The sequence below is a fragment of the Octopus sinensis genome, linkage group LG11 (assembly GCF_006345805.1).
Source record: "Octopus sinensis linkage group LG11, ASM634580v1, whole genome shotgun sequence".
Lineage (NCBI taxonomy): Eukaryota > Metazoa > Mollusca > Cephalopoda > Octopoda > Octopodidae > Octopus > Octopus sinensis.
In genome coordinates, this window is record NC_043007.1 from 25,275,895 (window position 1) to 25,297,684 (window position 21,790).

Below are 21,790 nucleotides of genomic sequence, written 5' to 3' on the forward strand. Positions count from 1 at the left end.
GGGGAGAGTATGGAAGGGGAGAGGGAAAGTATGGAAGGGGAGAGGGAAAAGTATGGAAGGGCAGAGGGGAAAGTATGGAAGGGGAGAGGATAAGTACGGAAAGGCAGAGGGGAAAGTATGGAGAGACGGAAGAGTATATATATATATATATGGAGAGGTGGGAAGAGTATGGAGAGGTAATAGAATAGGGAGAAGTGGAATAGTTTAGAGAGGCGGGAGAATATATGGAGGTGGTAGGAGTGTGTAGTGGTGTTTTGGCAGGCCTTCAGAAAATGTGACTTACCTTTTCTTTACTAATTAAGGTCTCACATCCTATCTTGAGACGTATCATAGCAGCCCGTATACCTGGGGTCTGGAAAACATTTAGAAAGAGAAATTTACTATAAGCAAGCCAGTATGCATTGGTTTGTTCATTTTTACATCCATTTTTTCCATACCAGCATGGGTTAGATGCAATATATCATCAATACAATGTTTTGCAATCAGGTATCCTTCTTGTTGCTAACCCATGCTTGCTTTTCAAGTATGTATATATATATATATATATATATATATATATATATATTATATATATATATATATATATAAAACAATTTAGATTCAAATGAATATGGTACTTAACTTAGATGCACCAGAATTTTTTTATGGTATTACCTATATAATTATGTGGGGTGATTATAACCAAAAAATAAGCAACAAGAATGGATCGGTAGCTTAGTACAATTGTTTCATACTATAACAATTTATTAAAGCTGCAAATATTACAGCAAATATAATGTTAAGTAATCTTCAGCTAAATTTCATATAGGTTTTCCAAACATCTTAGGGAGTGTAAATATACTTATAAAGTTATAGATGTGAGCTCCAAGAGCTTGAAGCAAGATTCAAAGCAGACCATATGTGCTTTCCAACAATACAAAGTTCTTAAATTAATTAGTGACATCCCAGAGAAGGTAAATATACTCATAAAGATGTGAATATAAATTTCAGGAAACATGAAGAAAGATGCCAATCAGACCACGATTAAGTTCGCATCTATCTGTTGGAAACAAATTTCTATAGTAGTAGGAATGATAGCGGGGTAGGTCAAGGAAGCTGACTAGCTAGAGAAAAGAACAGAAGGAGAAAAAAATATATATAATATTTGCAGCTTTGGTTATATATATATATATATATATGTATAGGTATGTATATATATAAGTAGGCATGTATATATATGTGTGTGTGTATATATATATATATATATATATATATGTATGTATGTATGGATATATATGTATGGGTGTGTGTGTGTATATATATATATATATATATGCGGTAGTACATTACTGATTCCTACTACTGATACAGGAACAGAGAATCTCATGATAATCATAAACCTTATATGATTTCATAACACCCTCTATGTGAACACCCCTGTCTGTATATCCATGCCTGAACCTTCTCTTATCCCATGCACCTGGGTATTCGAAAGCCTTGAGATTAAATTTGGTTTATGGTAACTGAAAGAATCCCATCATGTATGTGTGTGTGTGTGTATTTATATTTGTCTTCTGTAAAAATCTCTCATTACAAATAGTGTTTATCATTTCTTCAGTCAATAAATTGTTTTCTCAGTTCATGTCTTCAAAGATGTGAAATGAGAGGTCCTTTACTTGAAAAGCAAGCATGGGTTAGCAACAAGAAGGATAAAATTCTTTCAGTTTCTACCAACCATATACACTCACAAGGCTTTGGTTGGCCTGAGAAAATAATAGAAGACACTTACCCAAGGTACCTTGCACTTAGACTGAACCTAGAACCATGTGGTTGGGAAGCAAACTTTTTACCCCACCACCATACCTGCACCTATATTATATATATATTAAAGCATTTATGTATAGTAATGCCCTTAATATAAGTAAATATATTTAAGAGGAATAATTGATGGATTTTTCCCTTATGAGGCTTTTCACGCTAACTACTTGATAAATTCTTATGAAGATTTTATCCTATTTTTCAATTAGGCGCAGGAGTGGCTGATAGGCGCAGGAGTGGCTGTGTGGTAAGTAGCTTGCTAACCAACCACATGGTTCCGGGTTCAGTCCCACTGCGTGGCATCTTGGGCAAGTGTCTTCTGCTATAGCCCCGGGCCGACCAATGCCTTGTGAGTGGATTTGGTAGACGGAAACTGAAAGAAGCCTGTCGTATATATGTATATATATATATGTATGTGTGTGTGTTTGTGTGTCTGTGTTTGTTCCCCTAGCATTGCTTGACAACCGATGCTGGTGTGTTTACGTCCCCGTCACTTAGCGGTTCGGCAAAAGAGACCGATAGAATAAGTACTGGGCTTACAAAGAATAAGTCCCGGGGTCGATTTGCTCGACTAAAGGCGGTGCTCCAGCATGGCCGCAGTCAAATGACTGAAACAAGTAAAAGAGTAATATATGTGTGTGTGTATGTATAAAACAAATTTATTGAATGGTGTTAGTTTGTAATATTCATCTTTCAAAACTGAAACTGCATATCCTATTTCTAGTCAGTACAGCTTGGCACAGCTACATTGATTTACTGAGCAGCATTGAATATGAGTGAAACCATTTTAACTGCTATGTTGTGTCTTTGTTTATTTAATTAGGTTAACATACCTCCAAGATCTTCTTGGCTTTCTTATAATGTCCACATTCAACGAGGTTGACCATCAGTTGGTGCAGTACATTTAACTCACCATGAATCGGTGTCACTCGATCAATAGCTGAAACAAGAAAACAAACAGTTCAAGTCTTTAACAATTGGCATTATCACAGATAATGATGATGATGATGATGTTTGTGATGATGATGATGATGATGATGATGATGATGAAGATAGTGATAGTGGTGAAGGACCAAATTCAGCACTGGTCAGTTACACAATCACCCTCCATCCCACCCAATCCCTGATCAAATCCTGACAACTCTCGGTCACCTGGCCAAGCTAGAACTCTCACAGAATATAAAATAAAGAAACTAACACAATAAATTAATCAAATGCCAGTGGGAGGACATGGTATTGCTACTAAAGGATGATGATGCTGATAATGATAATCAAGGTGATAATAAAGGTGATGATGATAATGACAGCTATGTTAAACAGGTGGAACCAGTTATATGAGAATGTTGATCTTCCGGCTGAATGAAAGACTTTACGTTTCTATTACTAACTACCTAATACTATCTGTTGGCTGCAATTCTTAGCAGAAGCATCACCGTTTTTTGGTGAAAGGGCAGGATTTGAACTCAGAACGTACAGATCTAGAACAGATCTTTCTTGTCTTGTCTTGTCTTGAGACAGCATTCACCCGGGGCGGGTTGAGCTGGCTCTAGAACAGATACTGCAAGGTCTCCCTTCAAATGATGATGATGATGATGACTGTGATGATGCTGGTGATGGTTACAAGAAAAATAGCACAACAATAACAACAACAACACTAATAACATTGTGTAAAGGGCAAACAACAGTGATGAAGGATGTCTAACCTTTCTGCAATTTCTCAGGATCTTCCTTTGTAATAAACAACTGTAGTATACTGTCAACAGAAGGGGCTCGACTATATTCTGTGATGAGCCAGTCCAGAGCTTCCAGTACCTGCTCACCGTCCTCCCTGAAAAGGATCAATCAACACATCAGTCATCTGTCATAGCTTACACATTTTTATATCAGTCATACATCACACATTATACACGGCTGTTCATCTGTCATCAATCTCAGTTTGTACACCTGTTCATGTATTACCTGCATTAGATGAATGAGTGTACATACCGGCATTGATGTAGCAACATTTGAAATTTTATCTAGGTGAATCTAGCCGAAGAGAACTAATCAAATTTACATGACCGTTGCCAGAGCCGCCCTGACTGGCCTCGTGCCGGTGGCACGTAAAAGCACCATCCGATCATGGCCGTTTGCCAGCCTCGCCTGGCCCCCGTGCTGGTGGCACGTAAAAGCACCATCCGTTTGTGGCCGTTTGCCAGCTCAGTCTGGCACCTGTGCGAGTGGCACGTAAAAAGCACCCACTACACTCACGGAGTGGTTGGCGTTAGGAAGGGCATCCAGCCGTAGAAATTCTGCCAGATCAGACTGGGCCTGATGCAGCCTTCTGGCTTCACAGACCCCAGTTGAACCGTCCAACCCATGCTAGCATGGAAAGCGGACGCTAAATGATGATGATGATTAACAAACATAATTGGGAAAGTTCGAAACCAAGGTCCTAGATGATCCACATATGGGTTGTAGATTTATCTAATGTTCTTCCTATAGGTAAGATGAAATTTTTTGTGTCTGCTGCAGTCATGGAAATTGTAGTTGTGATACCGGTGCCGGTGGCATGTATAAAGCACCATCCAAACGTGGCCGATGCCAGCGCCACTTTGACTGGCTTGTGCCGGTGGCACATGACCTGCTGTGCTTGAGGAGACCTATTGAGTCAAGTACATCAACATCAAAATAAATATCAAATGGAAAGTGTAGCTGTAATACCTGTGCTGGTGGCACGTAAAAAGCACACGTCTGAACGTGGCCGATGCCAGCGCCGCCTTGACTGGCTCCTGTGCCGGTGGCACATAAAAAGCACCAATCGATCGTGGCCACTGCCAGCCTCCCCTGGCACATAAAAAGCACCCACTACACTCACGGAGTGGTTGGCGTTAGGAAGGGCATCCAGCTGTAGAAACATTGCCAGATCAGACTGGAGCCTGGTGCAGCCTCCTGGCTTACCAGACCCCAGTCGAACCGTCCAACCCATGCTTAGATGGAAAACGGATGCTAAACGATGATGAACTTCTTAGCCACATAACTGAACTTGCTTCTCTGTTGCAGATAAAAAAACAAGCACAAACAAAAACAGAGGACCCAACACAAAACAATTGATATAGAAAGAAACAATTGGAGCAGCTGTGTGGTAAGTAGCTTGCTTATGAACCACATGGCTCCTGGTTCAGTCCCACTGTGTGGCACCTTGGGCAAGTGTCTTCTACTATAGTCTCGGGTCAACCAAAGCCTTTTGAGTGGATTTGGTAGACGGAAACTGAAAGAAGCCCGTCGTATATATGTATGTATATATATATATATATATATATATATATGCCTGTGTGTTTGTGTGTCTGTGTTTGTCCCCCCAGCATCACTTGACAACCGATGCTGGTGTGTTTACATCCCCATAACTTAGCAGTTCGGCAAAACAGACTGATAGAATAAGTACTAGGCTTACAAAGAATAAGTCCCGAGGTCGATTTGCTCGACAGTGCTCCACCATGGCCGCAGTCAAATGACTGAAACAAGTAAAAGAGTAAAGAGTAATTGTAATGAAGAAATCAGTACCTTTCAATATAACCCTTCATCATGGATTCCAACAGTTCATATGTGGCTGGTTTAATGTAACCCAATTTAAAGAGTGTAGTGAGAACATTCTTGGTTGCAGAAAGGTCTTGAGTTTTGGCACAGTCGAATACAACAGTGCAACAGTCTCTCTCAAAGGCATAACCAGAAGACATCTGTGCATTAGTCATATACTTGCCGTGTTTCTCAGCATATTTCTCAAGTAATGCCAAAGCATCTGAAATTTAAACAAAGACCAAAGAGTTCTTTAAAGAAGCTGTTAGTTTGATTTTCTTTTCAACCCTTTCGTTACTGTATTTATTTTGAAATGCTCTGTGTTTCTTTCAATTACTTTAAATATTACAAAGAATTTAGTAAAATAACTTGGTTATCATTAAACTAGTGTTAGGAACATAAATTGTGACTGAGGTTTGGTGGAAGATTTTAATTCAAAACTTATGGAAACAAGACATTTGTACTGAGAGCCAGAGCCAGTTTCAGCTGGGTTGGTAACGAAAGGGTTAAATATGATGATCATGGGAATGATGATTTAGGATTTTTTCAGCGTTAGGAAGGGCATCCAGCCGTAGAAACACTGCCAGATCAGACTGGGCCTGGTGCAGCCTTCTGGCTTCCCAGACCCCAGTTGAACTGTCCAACCCATGCTAGCATGGAAAGCGGACGTTAAACAATGATGATGACGATGAAAGTAGAGAAGCTAGTGTAGAGGGACTAATGCAGAAGGGATAACAAAGAGAGGATAACATAGAGGGGATAATGTAGAAAAGATAATGTACAAACCTGAAACTTTTCCCTCGTTTATCATCAAAGCAGCAACATTCAGAAGAGCTCTGGTGTAATCTGTATAGTCGGGAAATTGGTCTTCTCTGAATAATGAACAAGTTAATTTGTATTACACTGCTACAACAGCCTACAGAAGAGTTTTTTCCCTCCACTCTGCAGCACCTTTTCGTAACTAAGTGGTGTGGACCTTATAAAAGTTAAGTACCTAAGCCAGTGGTAAAATACAACCTACTCACATTTTAGGTAATTGCTTCACATTCTCTTCATTTGGCAGTTATCTGCTCTTCCATGCAGGTAAAATGACTATTATATTAAATATCCAGACCAAGACAGACAACCTCACCCCATTTCCTACCATAATGCCAAACTTGTACAAGACATAACTCCCCTCTAATTCCATAATACTAAACTATCCAAAACATACCCTACTTCCCCTAGTTTCACACCAGCAACCACTGGGACCCGCTTCTAGCCTTATACTGCTAAACCCCAGCCCAAACCACCAATATTATAAGTGTTCACATCTTTAAGTTAAAATCTTGTTATTACATCAACAATGAGACAACTTAGTCAGGCAGGAGTTCCACCAGTTTTATAAAGGACATTATGCTAAAAAAAATGTGTTTCAAACATCAGTTTGATGTAACAGTTTGCAGTAAACGTCATGTTGTGGCCTAAATGCCTGGGGCTTATTTTGTAGTATATTCCAGAACCTTTTAAATTTCAAAAAAATATATTGGAATTATATTTTGACCCAAAGGTTGTAAACCTGACATATAGACTCTCCCTTGTCTGCAGAAGGTCAAAGGTTTTAAAAAAGGGGCAATACTTACATCAGAGTGAGATATTTCAGAGCTTCCTTCAAATCCTTCTTGTACATAGCATTTAAGAAGATCAACTGGCGTAGTACCAGAGGGGGATAAAAGAATCCTTCTTTATCCAGAGATGCCTTCAGTTTTTCAGCATGAGGAACATCCTGAGAATTAGGAAAATATAAAGATTTTACATATCAGCAAGAAGACAACAAATGGCAACATACAAGCAGCAAATAACTGAAAAAGTGTATTAGTATATATCTTTAACATTATCATTTTAAGTTCATTTTTCTATAGTGGCATGGATCGAAAAGGTCTGCTCTAATAAACCACTTTTCACTGATGATTGGGTCTTTATCAGCTGAAACACACTACAGAGGGAACCACTGATAATACACACATACACACATGTGCATGTACGAGTGCTAATCTTTATATATAAAGAGTATGATAGAAATAGAGAGTATGGTAGAAGAAGGCTTGCTCTTCATTCCCTAGAAGAAAAAATTCAAATCGGATCAAGTTAACGCCAAAAATTATTTACATCAAAAAGGTCCTTTTTTTCTATGAAAATACCTATTTTTTACGATTTTTTGACTGCTGTGTCACCATTTTTCGGTGTATTTCAACCAGAAAAATGTTCACTTAAAGAGAATAACAAGCTACATAATGCAGAATTTTTACTTTTCAAAAATTCCAATTCTAAAGGGTCGAAACAAACCCGAGCAACACCTAGCGATACTGCTAGTTAAAGATAAAATTACGTTTTAGTTTGAGCTCTGTCATCAAGGATTTTTGCCATTTCTTTCTTAGTTTAGTTTGAAACAATATCATTCCTAAAATCCAAACATTAAATACTCACCCCAGTGGCACAGTAGCGTACAAGAAGCAATTTCTTAGCTGTGTTGTTATTTGTTTTCGTCACATAGTCTTGAAGTTGGCTGGTGTATAATTGGAAAGTGGGTTCTGAAATAAGATTAAAAAATATGTATGTACACACTGAGTTATTGTAGTGGTGGTGGTGATGGCAGTATGATGGAAATGGTGGTGGTGGTAGTGATTTGGCTCTTGAATTAATCAACATAACACTGAGCAATGCATGTGATAATGGTGATAATGATGGTGGTGGTGGTGGTGGTGGAGATGGTAATGATAGAAATTAATGAATGTATTGTATGCAGTGTACAGGTGCACCACAAATCATCAGAAAAAGTATTCAAAAGTGCATGAACAGTACATAGAATAGGATAATGCACAGAAACTAGCTCCCCAACCACATGGTTCCAGGTTCAGTCCCACTGCATGGCACCTTGAACAAGTATCTTTCACTATAGCCTTGAGCAGACCAAAGACTTGTGAGTGGATTTGGCAGATGGAAACTAAAAGAAGCCCTGCCTGGTGCAGCCTTCTGGCTTCCCAGAACCCCGGCCGAACCGTCCAATCCATGCTAGCATGGAGAACGGACATTAAACGATGATGATGATGATATATATATATATATATATATATATATATATATATATTGGTAAAACGGTAAGATAACAAAAGAAAGAAAGAGACCTCAATATTATGTAAATAGAGGAAATTTATCTATACAATAATATGTTACATTACTCGATAGTCAAGATAAAATTCTGAGTTTCAGATGCCGAAGCGGAAATCCACAACACCATCTCTTCGGTTATCTGGTTATCTGAAACTCAGGGTTTTATCTTGACAATCGAGTAATGTAACATATTATTGTATAGATATATATATATATATATATATATATATGTGGAGACGCAATGGGCCAGTGGTTAGGGCAGCGGACTCACAGTCGTAGGATCGCAGTTTTGATTCCTAGACCGGGCGTTGTGAGTATTTATTGAGCGAAAACACCTAAAGCTCCACTAGGCTCTAGCAAGGGGATCGTGGAAATCCCTGCTGTACTCTTTCGCCACAACTTTCTCTCACTCTTTCTTCTGTTGGCCTGCTCACTTAGCCAATGGGGTGACACCATTTGAAGTCTAAAACAATGCGAAGCGCATTGTGACCAGCGATGTGTAGCAACATCTGATAGCCTGGTTGGTTACGGTGATATATATATATATATATATATATATATATCGTGTGTCTTTGTGACTGTGTTTGTCCCCCCATCACTGTTTAGCAACTGGTGTTGGTGTGTTTACATCCCCATAACTTAGCAGTTTGACAAAAGAACCTGACAGAAGAAATACCAGGCTTTAAAAAATAGTCAAATGACTGAAACAAATAAAAGAATAAAAGAGTGAATGAGCAGTTTTAAAAACAGAGAAGTGGTGGTGGGGGGGGGGGGGCATCAGGTGTACTGTTGGTGAATTTCCTGAAGCATGGAAGTTCTGAAGAATATAGTGTCTCAACAGCTAACAACTGATGTGGGTAGTTTATTTTATGCTTCAGCAATTTTGAGCACGAAAAATAATGTTTCCGAAAGTCATGGGTGCTGTGTTGTTTTATGATTGTGTAAGCATATCCAAGAGTGTTAGAAATGGAAAATTAGTGTTTGTCTCCGTTTTGGATTAAAACACACAAACACACATATATACATATACACACACACACACTCACTCACTCACTCTCACACACGTGCATACATGCAAACATATACATACAATGGGCTTCCACACAGTTTCCATCTACCAAATTCACTCAAAGGCATAAGTTAACCTGGGGCTATAGGAGACACTTACTCAAGGTGTTGTGCAGCGGGACTGAACCCAAACACACATGGTTGCAGAGTGAGCTTCTTAACCACATAGCCCTGCCTGTGCCAAACCGAAACAAGAAAAGTGTAGGTAATGCTGACTAACACATGAACCCAAAAATCTGCTTGATTTAAGCCATCAAAGGATTATATGAAAACAAAATTTTTTTTTTTTCTTTTTGTACCAAAATAAAACCGAAGATTTTTTTTTATTTGTTTTCAAAAATAAGAGAGGATCGACTCACTCTATCAAATGATGATGATGATTCTTCAGACTGAACAATATCGTCAAATTTCTGGAAAGAAAAAGAGGAAGAAATTAAAATCTTAAACAATTAGAACATGGTAGAGTCATGATTAATCATTTAAAACACACATGCACTGTTATTTTTTATCTTTAACCCTTTCGTTACTGTATTTATTTTGAGATGCTCTGTGTTTCTTTCAATTACTTTAAATATAACAAAGAATTTAGTAAAATAACTTAGTTATCATTAAGCTAGTGCTAGGAACATGAATTGTGTCTAAGGTTTGGTGGAAGATTTTAATTTAAAACTTATTTGTAGCCAGAGCCGGTTTCAGCCGGGTTGTTAACGAAAGGGTTAACTTGTTTCAGTCACTGAACTGCGACCATGTTGGGGCATAGCCTTGAAGGATTTAGCAGAAAGGGAAAAAAAATGACCCCAGTTTAAGTCTGGTCCATCAATCTCTTTTGCCAAACTGCTAAGTTATGAGGATGTAAACAAACCAATGCTGGTTGTCAAATTGTGGTGATGATGGGGACTGAAACACAAACACACACACACATGTGTGACAGACTTCCACTCAGTCTTCATCTACGAAATTCACAAGATGTATCTGTGCCGGTGGCACATAAAAAACACGCACTACACTCTTGGAGTGGTTGGCGTTAGGAAGGGCATCCAGCTGTAGAAACACTGCCAGATCAGACTGGAGCTTGGTGTAGTCTCCTGGCTTCCCAGACCCTGGTCGAACCATCCAACCCATGCTAGCATGGAAAACAGATGTTAAACGATGATGATGATGTATCATTAAGCATCAAAGTCTTGTAATAAATCTACACCATACAGCATCTCTTACACAGATACATAACACAGTGTCCCACAAACTGTCCACACAACAAAATATTCTACTGGCTTTTCATCAGTTATGGTGACAAGTATTCCAGCTGATCCATTCAATGGAACAGCCTGCTCATGAAATTAATGTGCAAGTGGTTGAGTACTCCACAGACAAGCGTACCCTTAACCCTTTAGCACTCAGATTTTTCTGTCAAAAACAATGCTTATTCATTTACATTATTTTGTATGTGGCTGTTGCCAGTACCGCCAGACTGGCCACCGTGCCGGTGGCACTTTAAAAGCACCCACTACACTCTCGGAGTGGTTGGCGTTAGGAAGGGCATCCAGCTGTTGAAACTCTGCCAGATCAGACTGGAGCCTGGCTCAGCCATCTGGTTCGCCAGTCCTGTCAAATCGTCCAACCCATGCTAGCATGGAAAGCAGACGTTAAACAATGATGATGTGCATTGTCGTGAAGCTTCAAGATTTCAATGTTGTGAATGTTTATTTTTAAAATAACATTGTGGGATATGTGTGAGAGGCCTGATCTGGCCAGTTTGAACATGAAACAAGTAGAATATTTGTGCTGGATATGGCTGGTTTAAATGCCAAAAGGTTAAAGTAGTTCTCAGGGAGATTCAGTGTGACACAGAACGTGACAAGGCTGGCCCTTTGAGATACATTGAACTGGAGCAATGAGAAATAAAGTGTCTTGCTCAAGGACACAATCGGCCACTGGGTGTTGAACTAACTTTATGATTATGAGCCTAACACCCTAACCATTAAGCCTTGCACCTTCCAACAAAATAGCCTGAAATTTGGGGGGAGGGGCCCAGTCGGTTAGATCGACCCCAGTATGCAACTGGTACTTAATTTATTGACCTCAAAAGGATGAAAGGCAAAGTTGACCTCGGTGGAATTTGAACTCTGAACATAAAGACAGATGACATACTGCTAAGCTTTTCGTCCGGCGTGCCAATGTTTCTACCAGCTTGCCACCCTCTTCCAGCAAACAGCAAACACTAAATGAATGCCACAAAAGCTTCTTTGTTTCTCAACAGGTGGAACTGAGTCCCAGGTATGAAATGTTTTGGTGCTGCCCATTTGACATTACTGACTCGATGCTGACTTATTTGACATCGGACATTTTTAATGTTCTCTGTCTATGTGTATGAACATCTAGTTATGTTTGTATGTATGTGTAATGTCTCTCTCCCTCTATCTGTATCTATCTGTCAATCTATATATATAATAATAATAATAATAATAATAATGAAATTATTGTATGCAGTGCTCAGGTGCACCACAACTTGTCAGAAAGTGCATATAAAGTACATGCAGTAATGTAGAAATGTCTGGAAAGCGAACAATGTATGAGTCAGATACATGCTTGTGTGCGTATGGAGGGGAGAAAATCAGGTGTAGTGTTGGCGAATCTCAGGAAGCATGGAAGTTTTGAAGGATGCAGTGCTCCGACAACTAACAACCGATGCCGGCAGTTTGTTCCATGCTTCAGCAACTCTTAGCGTGAAAAAATGTTTCGTGAAGTCATGGGAGCTGTGCTGTTTTCTTACTTTGTAAATATGTCCACGGGTGTTAGATGGGTGGAGTTTGAAGAGGTGCTCAGAGTTATTGTTTGTGCGATGGTTGATAATTTTATATCTTTTATCTTTTACTCGTTTCAGTCATTAGGCTGCAACCATGCTGAGAAACTGCACTCAAAAGTTTTTTGTCAAATGTATCGACCCCAGTACTTATTTTTTAAAAGCCTGGTACATATTCTATCATTCTGTTTTACTGAACCACTAAGGTACAGGGACATAGACACACCAGGACCAGTTGTCCAGCAGTGGTGGGGGGGGACAAACAGACACAAACACAGATATAGATATATGTATATACATATATACGGCAGGCTTCTTTCAGTTTCCATCTATCAGATTCATTCACAAGGCTTTGATCAGCTCAATGCTGTAGTTGAGGACACTTGCCCAAGATGCCATGCAGTGGGACTGAACCTGGAACTATGTGGTTGGGAAATAAGCTTCTTATCACACAGCCACGCCTAGATATATATTTATGCAGATGCAATGAGTTGAGTGTATGTTTGCCTCCAGCGCCAAAATATATTGTCACCGAAACGATCTGAACACACATCCAGTCAGCATCCAAACAGCTGCACCCAACTGTCTGATTCCACAATGACTCAGAGAAGAAGACCACAAGTCTTTGAGACTCGAGTGGAAGAAGAAGGAGAGAAGACAACGATGACGAAGACTAAGAACTAGAACAGAGAGATAGAGTATACTTACAGCTTGTAAAGCTTCGGGAACACTCTGAATATTCACATTGAAGAACTCAGAGTCAAGACTGAAATTCTAGAAAATAAAACAAAACAGAAAAAGAATTATTAAACTGTCTTTAGTTTGGATATAAGTCGAATCGCAATGGGATGCTGGAGAGGGGCAATGTAGTAGCATTCATGCCTTTTCATTTCTCAATGATATCATAGTTACCCTCTCTCTCTCTTTCGGAGAGGCACAAGCACCTACACGCACATATACACACACGGCAGTAACTTCCGCCTGCCGAATTCAATCACAAAGCTTCGGTCGGCTCGGGGCTATAGCAGAAGACACCTGCCCAAAGTGTCACGCAGTGGGACTGAACCCGAAACCATAGTTGAATATTATTATTATTATTGACGACGACAACGACGATAATAATAATAAAAATAATAATAAAAATAATAATAATAATAATAATAATAATAATAATCCTTTCTACTAAAGGCACAAGGCCTGAAATTTTGGGGGAGGGGACTAGTCATTGCATCAACCCCAGTGTTTCACTGGTACTTAATTTATCGACCCCGAAAGGATGAAAGCCAAAGCTGACCTCAACGGAATTTGAACTCAGAATACTGCTAAGCATTTTTCCTGGCATGGTAATGATTCTACCAGCTCGCTGCCTTAATAATAATAAAAAACAAATACTTAATAATTCAAAATTTTGGCACAAGGCCAGCAATTTTAGAGAGATGGAGTTAATTAATTCCATTGACCCCGCCCAACTTATCAGGCACTTTATTTTATCAACCTCAAAAGAATGAAAAGTTAAGTTGACCTGGGCATGTCTGGCATGCCAATGATTCTGCCAGCTTGCTACGTTCTTAAAATCAATATTAATAATTCTTTTAACTACGGGCACAAGGCCTGAAATTTTGGGGGAGGAGACTAGTTGATTACATTGACTCCAGTCCTCAACTCATAGTTATTTTATTGACTGAGAAGAAATGAAAGGCAAAGTCAACCTCGGTGGAATTTGAATTCAGAACATAAACAGCTGGAGTAAAAACCACTAAGCATTTTGTCTGATATGCTAAGGATTCTGCCAGATTATAGCCTTAATGATGGTTTCAAAGTCTGGCACAAGGCCAGTAATTTTAGGAGGTGGGGATTAACCAATTACATCACCCATAATACATGGCTTGTACTTAATTTCGTCAACCCTGGAGAGATGAAAGGTGAAGTTGACCTTGGCATGATTTGAACCTAGAACCTAATGTACCAGAACAATGCTACAAGGCATTTCCCCCCTATGCTCTAATGATTCTGCCAGCTTGCCATCTTTTTTGATGAGATTTGAGGAGTCAATACCTATTTCTTTACTACCCACAAGGGGCTAAACACAGAGAGAACAAACAAGGACAGACAAACGGATTAAGTCAATTATATCGACCCAGTGCGTAACTTGTACTTATTTAATCGACCCCCGAAAGGAAGAAAGGCAAAGCTGACCTTGGCAAAATTTGAACTCAGAACGTAGCAGCAGACAAAATACTGGTAAGCATTTCGCCCGACATGCTAACGTTTCTGCCAGCTCTCCGCCTAAGGAGTCAATACCATTAACCCTAGTACTTGACTGTCACTTTTTTATCAGCCCTGAGGAATAAAAGGCCAAGTTGATTTGAACAGAATGTAAAGCACTGCATGAAGGCATTCAAGGTTCTAGAGAAAATTGTTAATGGCTGTTTCCTTCCACTTTGAGATGTCTGAAGTGAATGTGACATAGACGAATAGTTGGCAGGGTCAGAGGAGTTGCTCCTCTTACAAATGGGATGCATTGTAGGTAAATGGCAGGAAGACTGGGATATAACATACCTGTAACTTCATTTCATCAAGAATTGCTTCCAGAGACTTCCAGTTTTTCGCTCTGACCACCAATATTATCCAACTGTTGATCATTTCAGTCAGGGGTTTCGTGGGTGCCATCATTTCCTTACACAATCTTATAATCTGAGAGGCAAAGAAGAGAATAATGAAAGGTAACAATGGAGACCATGTTGGTAAAAAGGCAATGATGAGACCAACAGCAACATATGTACACTACTGTATACAAACAAGTATTTTAAAAATTTACAAATATACATACATAGGTATTCTTATTAATATGTGTTAGGAAGGGCATCGAGTTGTAGAAACTCTGCCAGATCAAAATTGGAATCTGGTGCAGCCATCTGGTTCACCAGTCCTCAGTCAAATCGTCCAACCCATGGAAAGCAGACGTTAAACGAGGATGATGATGATGACTTAATGTAATTGCATCTTTGTGTTTACATCTTTAATGTAATCCAACCTGTTTCAGTCATTTGACTGTCGGCGTGTTGGGGCACAGCCTTGAAGGGTTTTGGTCTAACAAATTGACCCTAGGACTTATTATTTTAAGCCTGGTACTTATTATATCAGTCTCTTTTGCTGAACTGCTAGTTACAGTTACAAGTTACAGCTTGTTTCAGATCATGTACCCTTGAATGGCTAACAAGACCAGCTTCAAATGGGACAAAGTCAATTACAAATGAAACATTTGAAAGGATTCTTGATAACTCCTTACAAATTATTTCAATTTTGTGTGTTTAATGTGATTCACTGATAAACGCAAGTACTTACATCATCATCATCTAACGTCCATTCTCCATGCTAGCATGGGTTGGACGGTTCGACCGGGGATCTGGGAAGCCAGAAGGCTGCACCAGGCTCCGGTCTTATCTGGCAATGTTTCTACAGCTGGATGCCCTTCCTAACGCCAACCACTCCGTGAGTGTGGTGGGTGCTTTTTACGCGCCACCTGCACAGGTGCCAGACGAGGCTGGCAATGGCCACGGTCGGATTGGTGCATTTTACGTGCCACTGGCACAGAAGCCAGTCGAGGCGGCACTGGCATCGGCCACGAGTCGGATAGTGCTTTTTACGTACCACCAGTCCAGGGGTCCTGGCATCTGCGGGTGCCAGTCATAGGATTGGTTCAATTCGATTTCGATTTCACAAGCGTGTATAAATCCAGTGTCATAACAGACATTCGCATATCCATATGTATGTTTATGTGGGTTGGTGATACAAACAAGAAAACTCAAATAGAACTCCCTTTCCCTAATCTTTTTATTTTATTTTGGCTTAGCTTATCCATTTATTTATTCATTTACTGAACAGTTTAACAGGCAAATATTTGAAGAAAAAAAACATGCATTTTTCACATGACCTTGTAATTGTTTTCATAATTTATTCTAGAAGAATTCAAAAGAAATTATATTTAACATTTTAGTTCATCAGCATTGTTTAGCATCCATTTGTCCATGGATATGGCGGTTTGAACAGGGCTGGTAAGCTGAGGGACTGCACCAGACTCCAGTCTGATTTGGCATAGTTTCTACAGCTGGATGTCCTTCCTAATGCCACTCCAAGAGTGTAATTGGGTGCTTTTATATGCCACCGGCATGGGTGCCAGTTGCATGACACCAGTATCTGCCACAACTATGATTCCACTTGCCTTGATGGATCTTCATTTTCAAGCACAGCATATTACCAAAGGTCTCAGTCATCTATATAAATATAATGCTCATGGCTGTGTGGTAAGTAGCTTGCTGACCAACCACATGTTTCCAGGTTCAGTCCCACTGCGTGGCACCCTGGGCAAGTGTCTTCTACTATAGCCTCAGGCCGACCAAAGCTTTGTGAGTGGATTTGGTAGAGGGAAACTGAAAGAAGCCTGTCGTATATGTATGTGTGTGTGTGTGTGTGTTTGTCCTCCCAACATCGCTTGACAATTGATGCTGGTGTGTTTACGTCCCTGCAAAAAGAGACCGATAGAATAAGTACTAGGCTTACAAAGAATAAGTCTTGGGGTCGATTTGCTCAACTAAAGGTGGTGCTCCAGCATGGCCACTGTCAGATGACTGAAACAAGTAAAAGAGTAAAAGAGAATCTGAAGCCAGGTTGATAAGTGCCAATGCATGAACCTCTTGGCCTTAGAGTCACCATGTAATCTCCACTGATTAACGAAAGAAAAAAAAGCATGCATTTTATATAAATATTTTAGATATATATGCTTCTACATACCTTCAGAAAAGACTTCCAGTCAGCAGTTTTCTTGAACTGTTTAAGTGCATATGGTTTAATTGCACCAATAACTGGGATAAATGTTTTATTCTCAACTAAACAGGTAAAAAGAAATAAATTATAAAAATTTAGTTTTCTTAACTTTATCAGTTGAGAAACGTTTAGTGATCAGAAATATTATGGAATCTTTTGACACTCTAAAATATATACTACTGCTATAATTTTTGAGGTTATGTCTGGACCCATGCCCACGTGGAAAATAAATGTTAAAGGATGATGACGATGATGTATGTATGAGTATGTGTGTATATATAATGTATCATCATCATCGTTTAATGTCCGTTTACCATGCTAACATGGGTTGGACGGTTCAACCGGGATCTGAGAAGCCAGAAGGCTGCACCAGGCTCCAGTCAGTCTGATCTGGCAGTGTTTCTACAGCTGGATGCCCTTCCTAACGCCAACCACTCCATGAGTGTAGTGGATACTTTTTACATGCCACCGGCACAGGTGCCAGGCGAGGCTGGCAATGGCCACGATCGGATTGATGCTTTTTACATGCCACCGGCACGGAAGCCAGTCAAGGCGGCTCTGTATGTATGTATGTATATATGTGAGGACACATGGCTTAGTGGTTAGGGTGTTGCACTCACAACTGCATGATTGTGGTTTCAATTCCTAGACAATGTGGTGTGTTGTGTTCTTGAGCAAAGCACTTCTGCTCTGCAATCACTTCATCACCTGACATGTGGTACATTGTGCACCTGTCCAGGTAATGCTGATTTAATGGAAGGAGTGGGCTGATGTATAGCACATGCATTTCATCATCATCATCATTTAACGTCCGCTCTCCATGTTAGCATGGGTTGGACGGTTTTGACTGAGGGCTGGCAACCAGATGGCTGCACCAGGCTCCAGTCTTGATCTGGCAGAGTTTCTACAGCTGGATGCCCTTCCTAACGCCTACCACTCCGAGAGTGTAGTGGGCGCTTAGACTTTTTGGTAAAAGCTGAACACATATACGTCGTTTTCAATAGGAGAGTCCATCACACACACAACAGGCTTCTTTCAGTTTCTTATTTCTTTATTACCCTCAAGGGGACAAACAAGCACAGACAAAGGATTAAGTCGATTACATCGACCCCAGTGCGTAACTGGCACTTAATTTATCGACCTGAAAGGATGAAAGGCAAAGTCAACCTCGGCGGAATTTGAACTCAGAACGTAACGGCAGACGAAACACAGCTAAGCATTTTGCCCGGCGTGCTAACGTTTCTGCCAGCTCGCCGCCTTATAGTTTCTATGTACCAAAGCCACTCACAAGTCAGTGGTCAGTGTGGGACTATAGTAGAAGATACTTGCCCAAGGTGCCATGCAGTGGGACTGAACCTGAAACCATGTGGTTCTGAAGCAAACTTCTTAACCACACAGCTACACCGGCTCATGGGGCCGGTTTCTGTGGCGTATGTGTTCCCCCCAGCTGGACGGGATGCCAGTCCATCACAGTTACTTCAATACACATGCCCATAATATATTTTTAAATGTTTTCTTCTTTCTTTTAGCTATCTCAATATTTCAATGTAATACCTCTGTCTCAAAGAATGAATGATTTTTTTTTTCATATTCACTGAGCCCTCGGCTAAAATCACTTTACAAAAAAGAACTTCTTCATTATATATTTGTTATTAATATGTACACAAAGATGATAAAACATACTAACCAAATGCAATAGCTGTTTCAAAAGTGGTGTGTTCCAGTAAATATGAGAAATAGTAGCAGTTGAAGTCACTGTCGGTGATTCCCAACTCCTAAGCAACAGAAACAGAGACAAATAGCAGAAAAGAAGGTCATACATAACTGAATTTACAGCTAAAAATATTGAGTGCATAAGTAGAAACTGAAAGGAAAGACGAATAGGGAAAGCTTCTGACAAAGCAGTAAGTTTTTAAAACCTTTATACGGGGTGTCCCAAAAGTCACTGATGGGTTTCAATTTTTAATAACTTCCTTAACTTTACAAATAAATGCATGAAATTTTGATACAATATAAAGAACATAATGGAAATTAATATGCAGAAGTCAAATTTTGCAATACAACATCTATCTATCTATCTATCTATCCGCTCAGTCGAAGTCGACTCTCAGTCACTCGTTTGATCAGTGTCCTCCAGTCAGTTCTATCTTGGGCCGCTTCTTTCAGATTGGCTATGTCCATTCCGGTATCCCTCTTGATGGTGTCAAGCCAGCGGGTTCTTGGTCGGCCTCTTCCTCTCTTGCCACTGATCATTTCGAGCATGATGTCCTTCTCCAGGGATTTTCTCCACATAATAATACCACATCACATATGAAAAATGACATCACTTAAATGGCAGCCATTTTTGCTTCACACACCCATGATCTTTCCAAAACATGCCCCATAACACCCATAAAATTTCGTAACAGCTCTGATTTCTCTATTGATGTTCCCCTTCAGTTGCACCAGGGTCTCTGGTTTGTTGACGTAAACCCTCTTTCAGGTATCCTTACAAGAAAAAATCTGAGCTAGCCAAGTCTGGGGAACATGAAGGCCATTCAAAGTAAACCTCACACATGGTTCCAACAAGATGGGGAAACTGCTCATACCACAAGAGAAACAATGCAGTTGTTATGACAGTGCTTTGGGGAGACAATAATCTCTACGGCAATGTCAACTGGACTTCACGTTCCCTAGATTTGTGTTTGTCTCCATTTTAGATTAAAACAAACACACATTCACTCACTCTCACACACATGCATACATGTAAACATATACATACAATGGGCTTCCACACAGTTTCCATCTACCAAATTCACTCAAAGGCACTGGTCAACCTGGGGCTATAGGAGACACTTACTCAATGTCAACCACTCTGAAAGTGTAGTGGGTGCTTTTTACGTGCCACCGGCATGGAAGCCAGTCACTGAATAAAGTAGCAAAACTGAACAATTTACACTTAGTTTCCTTTTAGAGATGGTTGTTGTTTGTCTTTTCATGGACTATTTTGAAAAGGAAGAACAACACTAGGATTATGATTTTTTTTTTTGCATGGCTTCCAAGACAGGAAGAGGAACAAAGAAACACATCAAGTGAACTTTCTTAAGCACACAGCCATTGCCAGTGCTTCCATGTACCTTGCAACAAAATTAATCACAGACCAGCAAACTGCAAGACTCTCTTTTACTCTTTAACTTGTTTCAGTCATTTTGACTGCGGCCATGCTAGAGCACCGCCTTTAGTCGAGCAAATCGACCCCAGGATTTATTCTTTGTAAGCCTAGTACTTATTCTAGTGGGCTCTTTTGCCGAACCGCTAACTTACAGGAACGTAAACAAACCAGCATCACTTCTCAAGTGATTTGGGGGGGGACGACAAACAGACACACAAATATATATATACATATATACGACGGGCTTCTTTCAGTTTCCGTCTACCAAATCCACTCACAAGGCTTTGGTCAGCCTGAGACTATAGTAGAAGACACTTGCCCAAGGTGCCACACAGTGGGACTGAACCCAGAACCATGTGGTTGGTAAGCAAGCTACTTACCACACAGCCACTCCTGCATCTATGAAACAAATTTTTTGGCCACAAAACTATACATGTACACTGTATGTTGCACTACAAAAATAATATATTTAGAAATCCCTTTAAAATATGGGTTAATCCAAATTTAAACTGGCATGAAATCAGAGAAAGGAACAGAATCAATAATTACATTAAATGCCTGTTGCATTTCATCAACTGTGAATCCAAGCTGGACCATTCCAGGAATAATGTATTCATGCATCACAGCTGTGTCTTTTTCACTTTCAAACATATCTAACATCGTTTTGAAAGCTTTTAAGAAACCTGAAAATACAAACAGAAAATAAGTTCAGATAATTAAATTGCAAAAAGAAAAGCGTAATAACCAAAGAAAATTACTTTAAAACCACCAACAGATCGTGGTCGTTGCCATCCTCCCCTGGCACATGTAAAAAACACCATCCATACGTGGTCGATGCCAGCGCCACCTTGACTGGCTTCCGTGCCAGTGGCACATAAAAAGCACCAACCGATCGTGGCTGTTGCCAGCCTCCCCTGGCATCTGTGCCGGTGGCACGTAAAAAGCACCCACTACACTCACAGAGTGGTTGGCGTTAGGAAGGGCATCCAGCTGTAGAAACACTGCTGCCAGATCAGACTGGAGCATGGTGCAGCCTCCTGGCTTCCCAGACCCCGGTCGAACCGTCCAACCCATGCTAGCATGGAAAACGGACGTTAAACGATGATGATGATGATTGGGTTGTCTGGAAAGTTCGTGCTGATTTATAGCAGCTTACCTTTCGACTTATTTTAGAACATGGTTGAGTCCATAAAATAGGATTTGACTACACCTCCATTTAGAGCACAGTTTAAGCTATCTTTTCATGGAAGAAGGTTTATGTTCCAATAACCTGTGTTAATTCTGTAACCCTTTAAAATGGAAGATAAGAAAGTTCATTTTCGGCACTTGATGCTTTGGGAATCAGACAAAAATTGCTGTAGCTCGGCTAGGATGTGTTACTCCACCCTCCATATTTACCAGATACTGCTCCTTTGTGTGTGTGTGTGTGTGTGTGTGTATGTGTA

The 21,790-nt window shown here is 40.0% G+C and overlaps 1 protein-coding gene across 1 annotated transcript in view; it reads right to left on the reverse strand.

Annotated features, from left to right (window-relative positions):
* LOC115217287 (leucine-rich PPR motif-containing protein, mitochondrial) overlaps window positions 1–21,790 on the reverse strand; it is a 65,349-nt gene that overhangs the window by 20,740 nt on the left and 22,819 nt on the right. The window contains exons 13-26 of the mRNA XM_029786930.2: window positions 20,895–21,028; window positions 18,882–18,969; window positions 17,162–17,256; window positions 14,930–15,064; window positions 13,079–13,144; window positions 9,930–9,980; window positions 9,290–9,350; window positions 7,819–7,922; window positions 6,975–7,117; window positions 6,139–6,224; window positions 5,341–5,575; window positions 3,501–3,625; window positions 2,631–2,737; window positions 284–352 (exon numbers count right to left, since the gene is read on the reverse strand). Coding sequence (XP_029642790.1) covers window positions 284–352; window positions 2,631–2,737; window positions 3,501–3,625; window positions 5,341–5,575; window positions 6,139–6,224; window positions 6,975–7,117; window positions 7,819–7,922; window positions 9,290–9,350; window positions 9,930–9,980; window positions 13,079–13,144; window positions 14,930–15,064; window positions 17,162–17,256; window positions 18,882–18,969; window positions 20,895–21,028 — 1,499 coding nt within the window. The remainder of the gene's footprint in view (window positions 1–283; window positions 353–2,630; window positions 2,738–3,500; window positions 3,626–5,340; window positions 5,576–6,138; window positions 6,225–6,974; window positions 7,118–7,818; window positions 7,923–9,289; window positions 9,351–9,929; window positions 9,981–13,078; window positions 13,145–14,929; window positions 15,065–17,161; window positions 17,257–18,881; window positions 18,970–20,894; window positions 21,029–21,790) is intronic.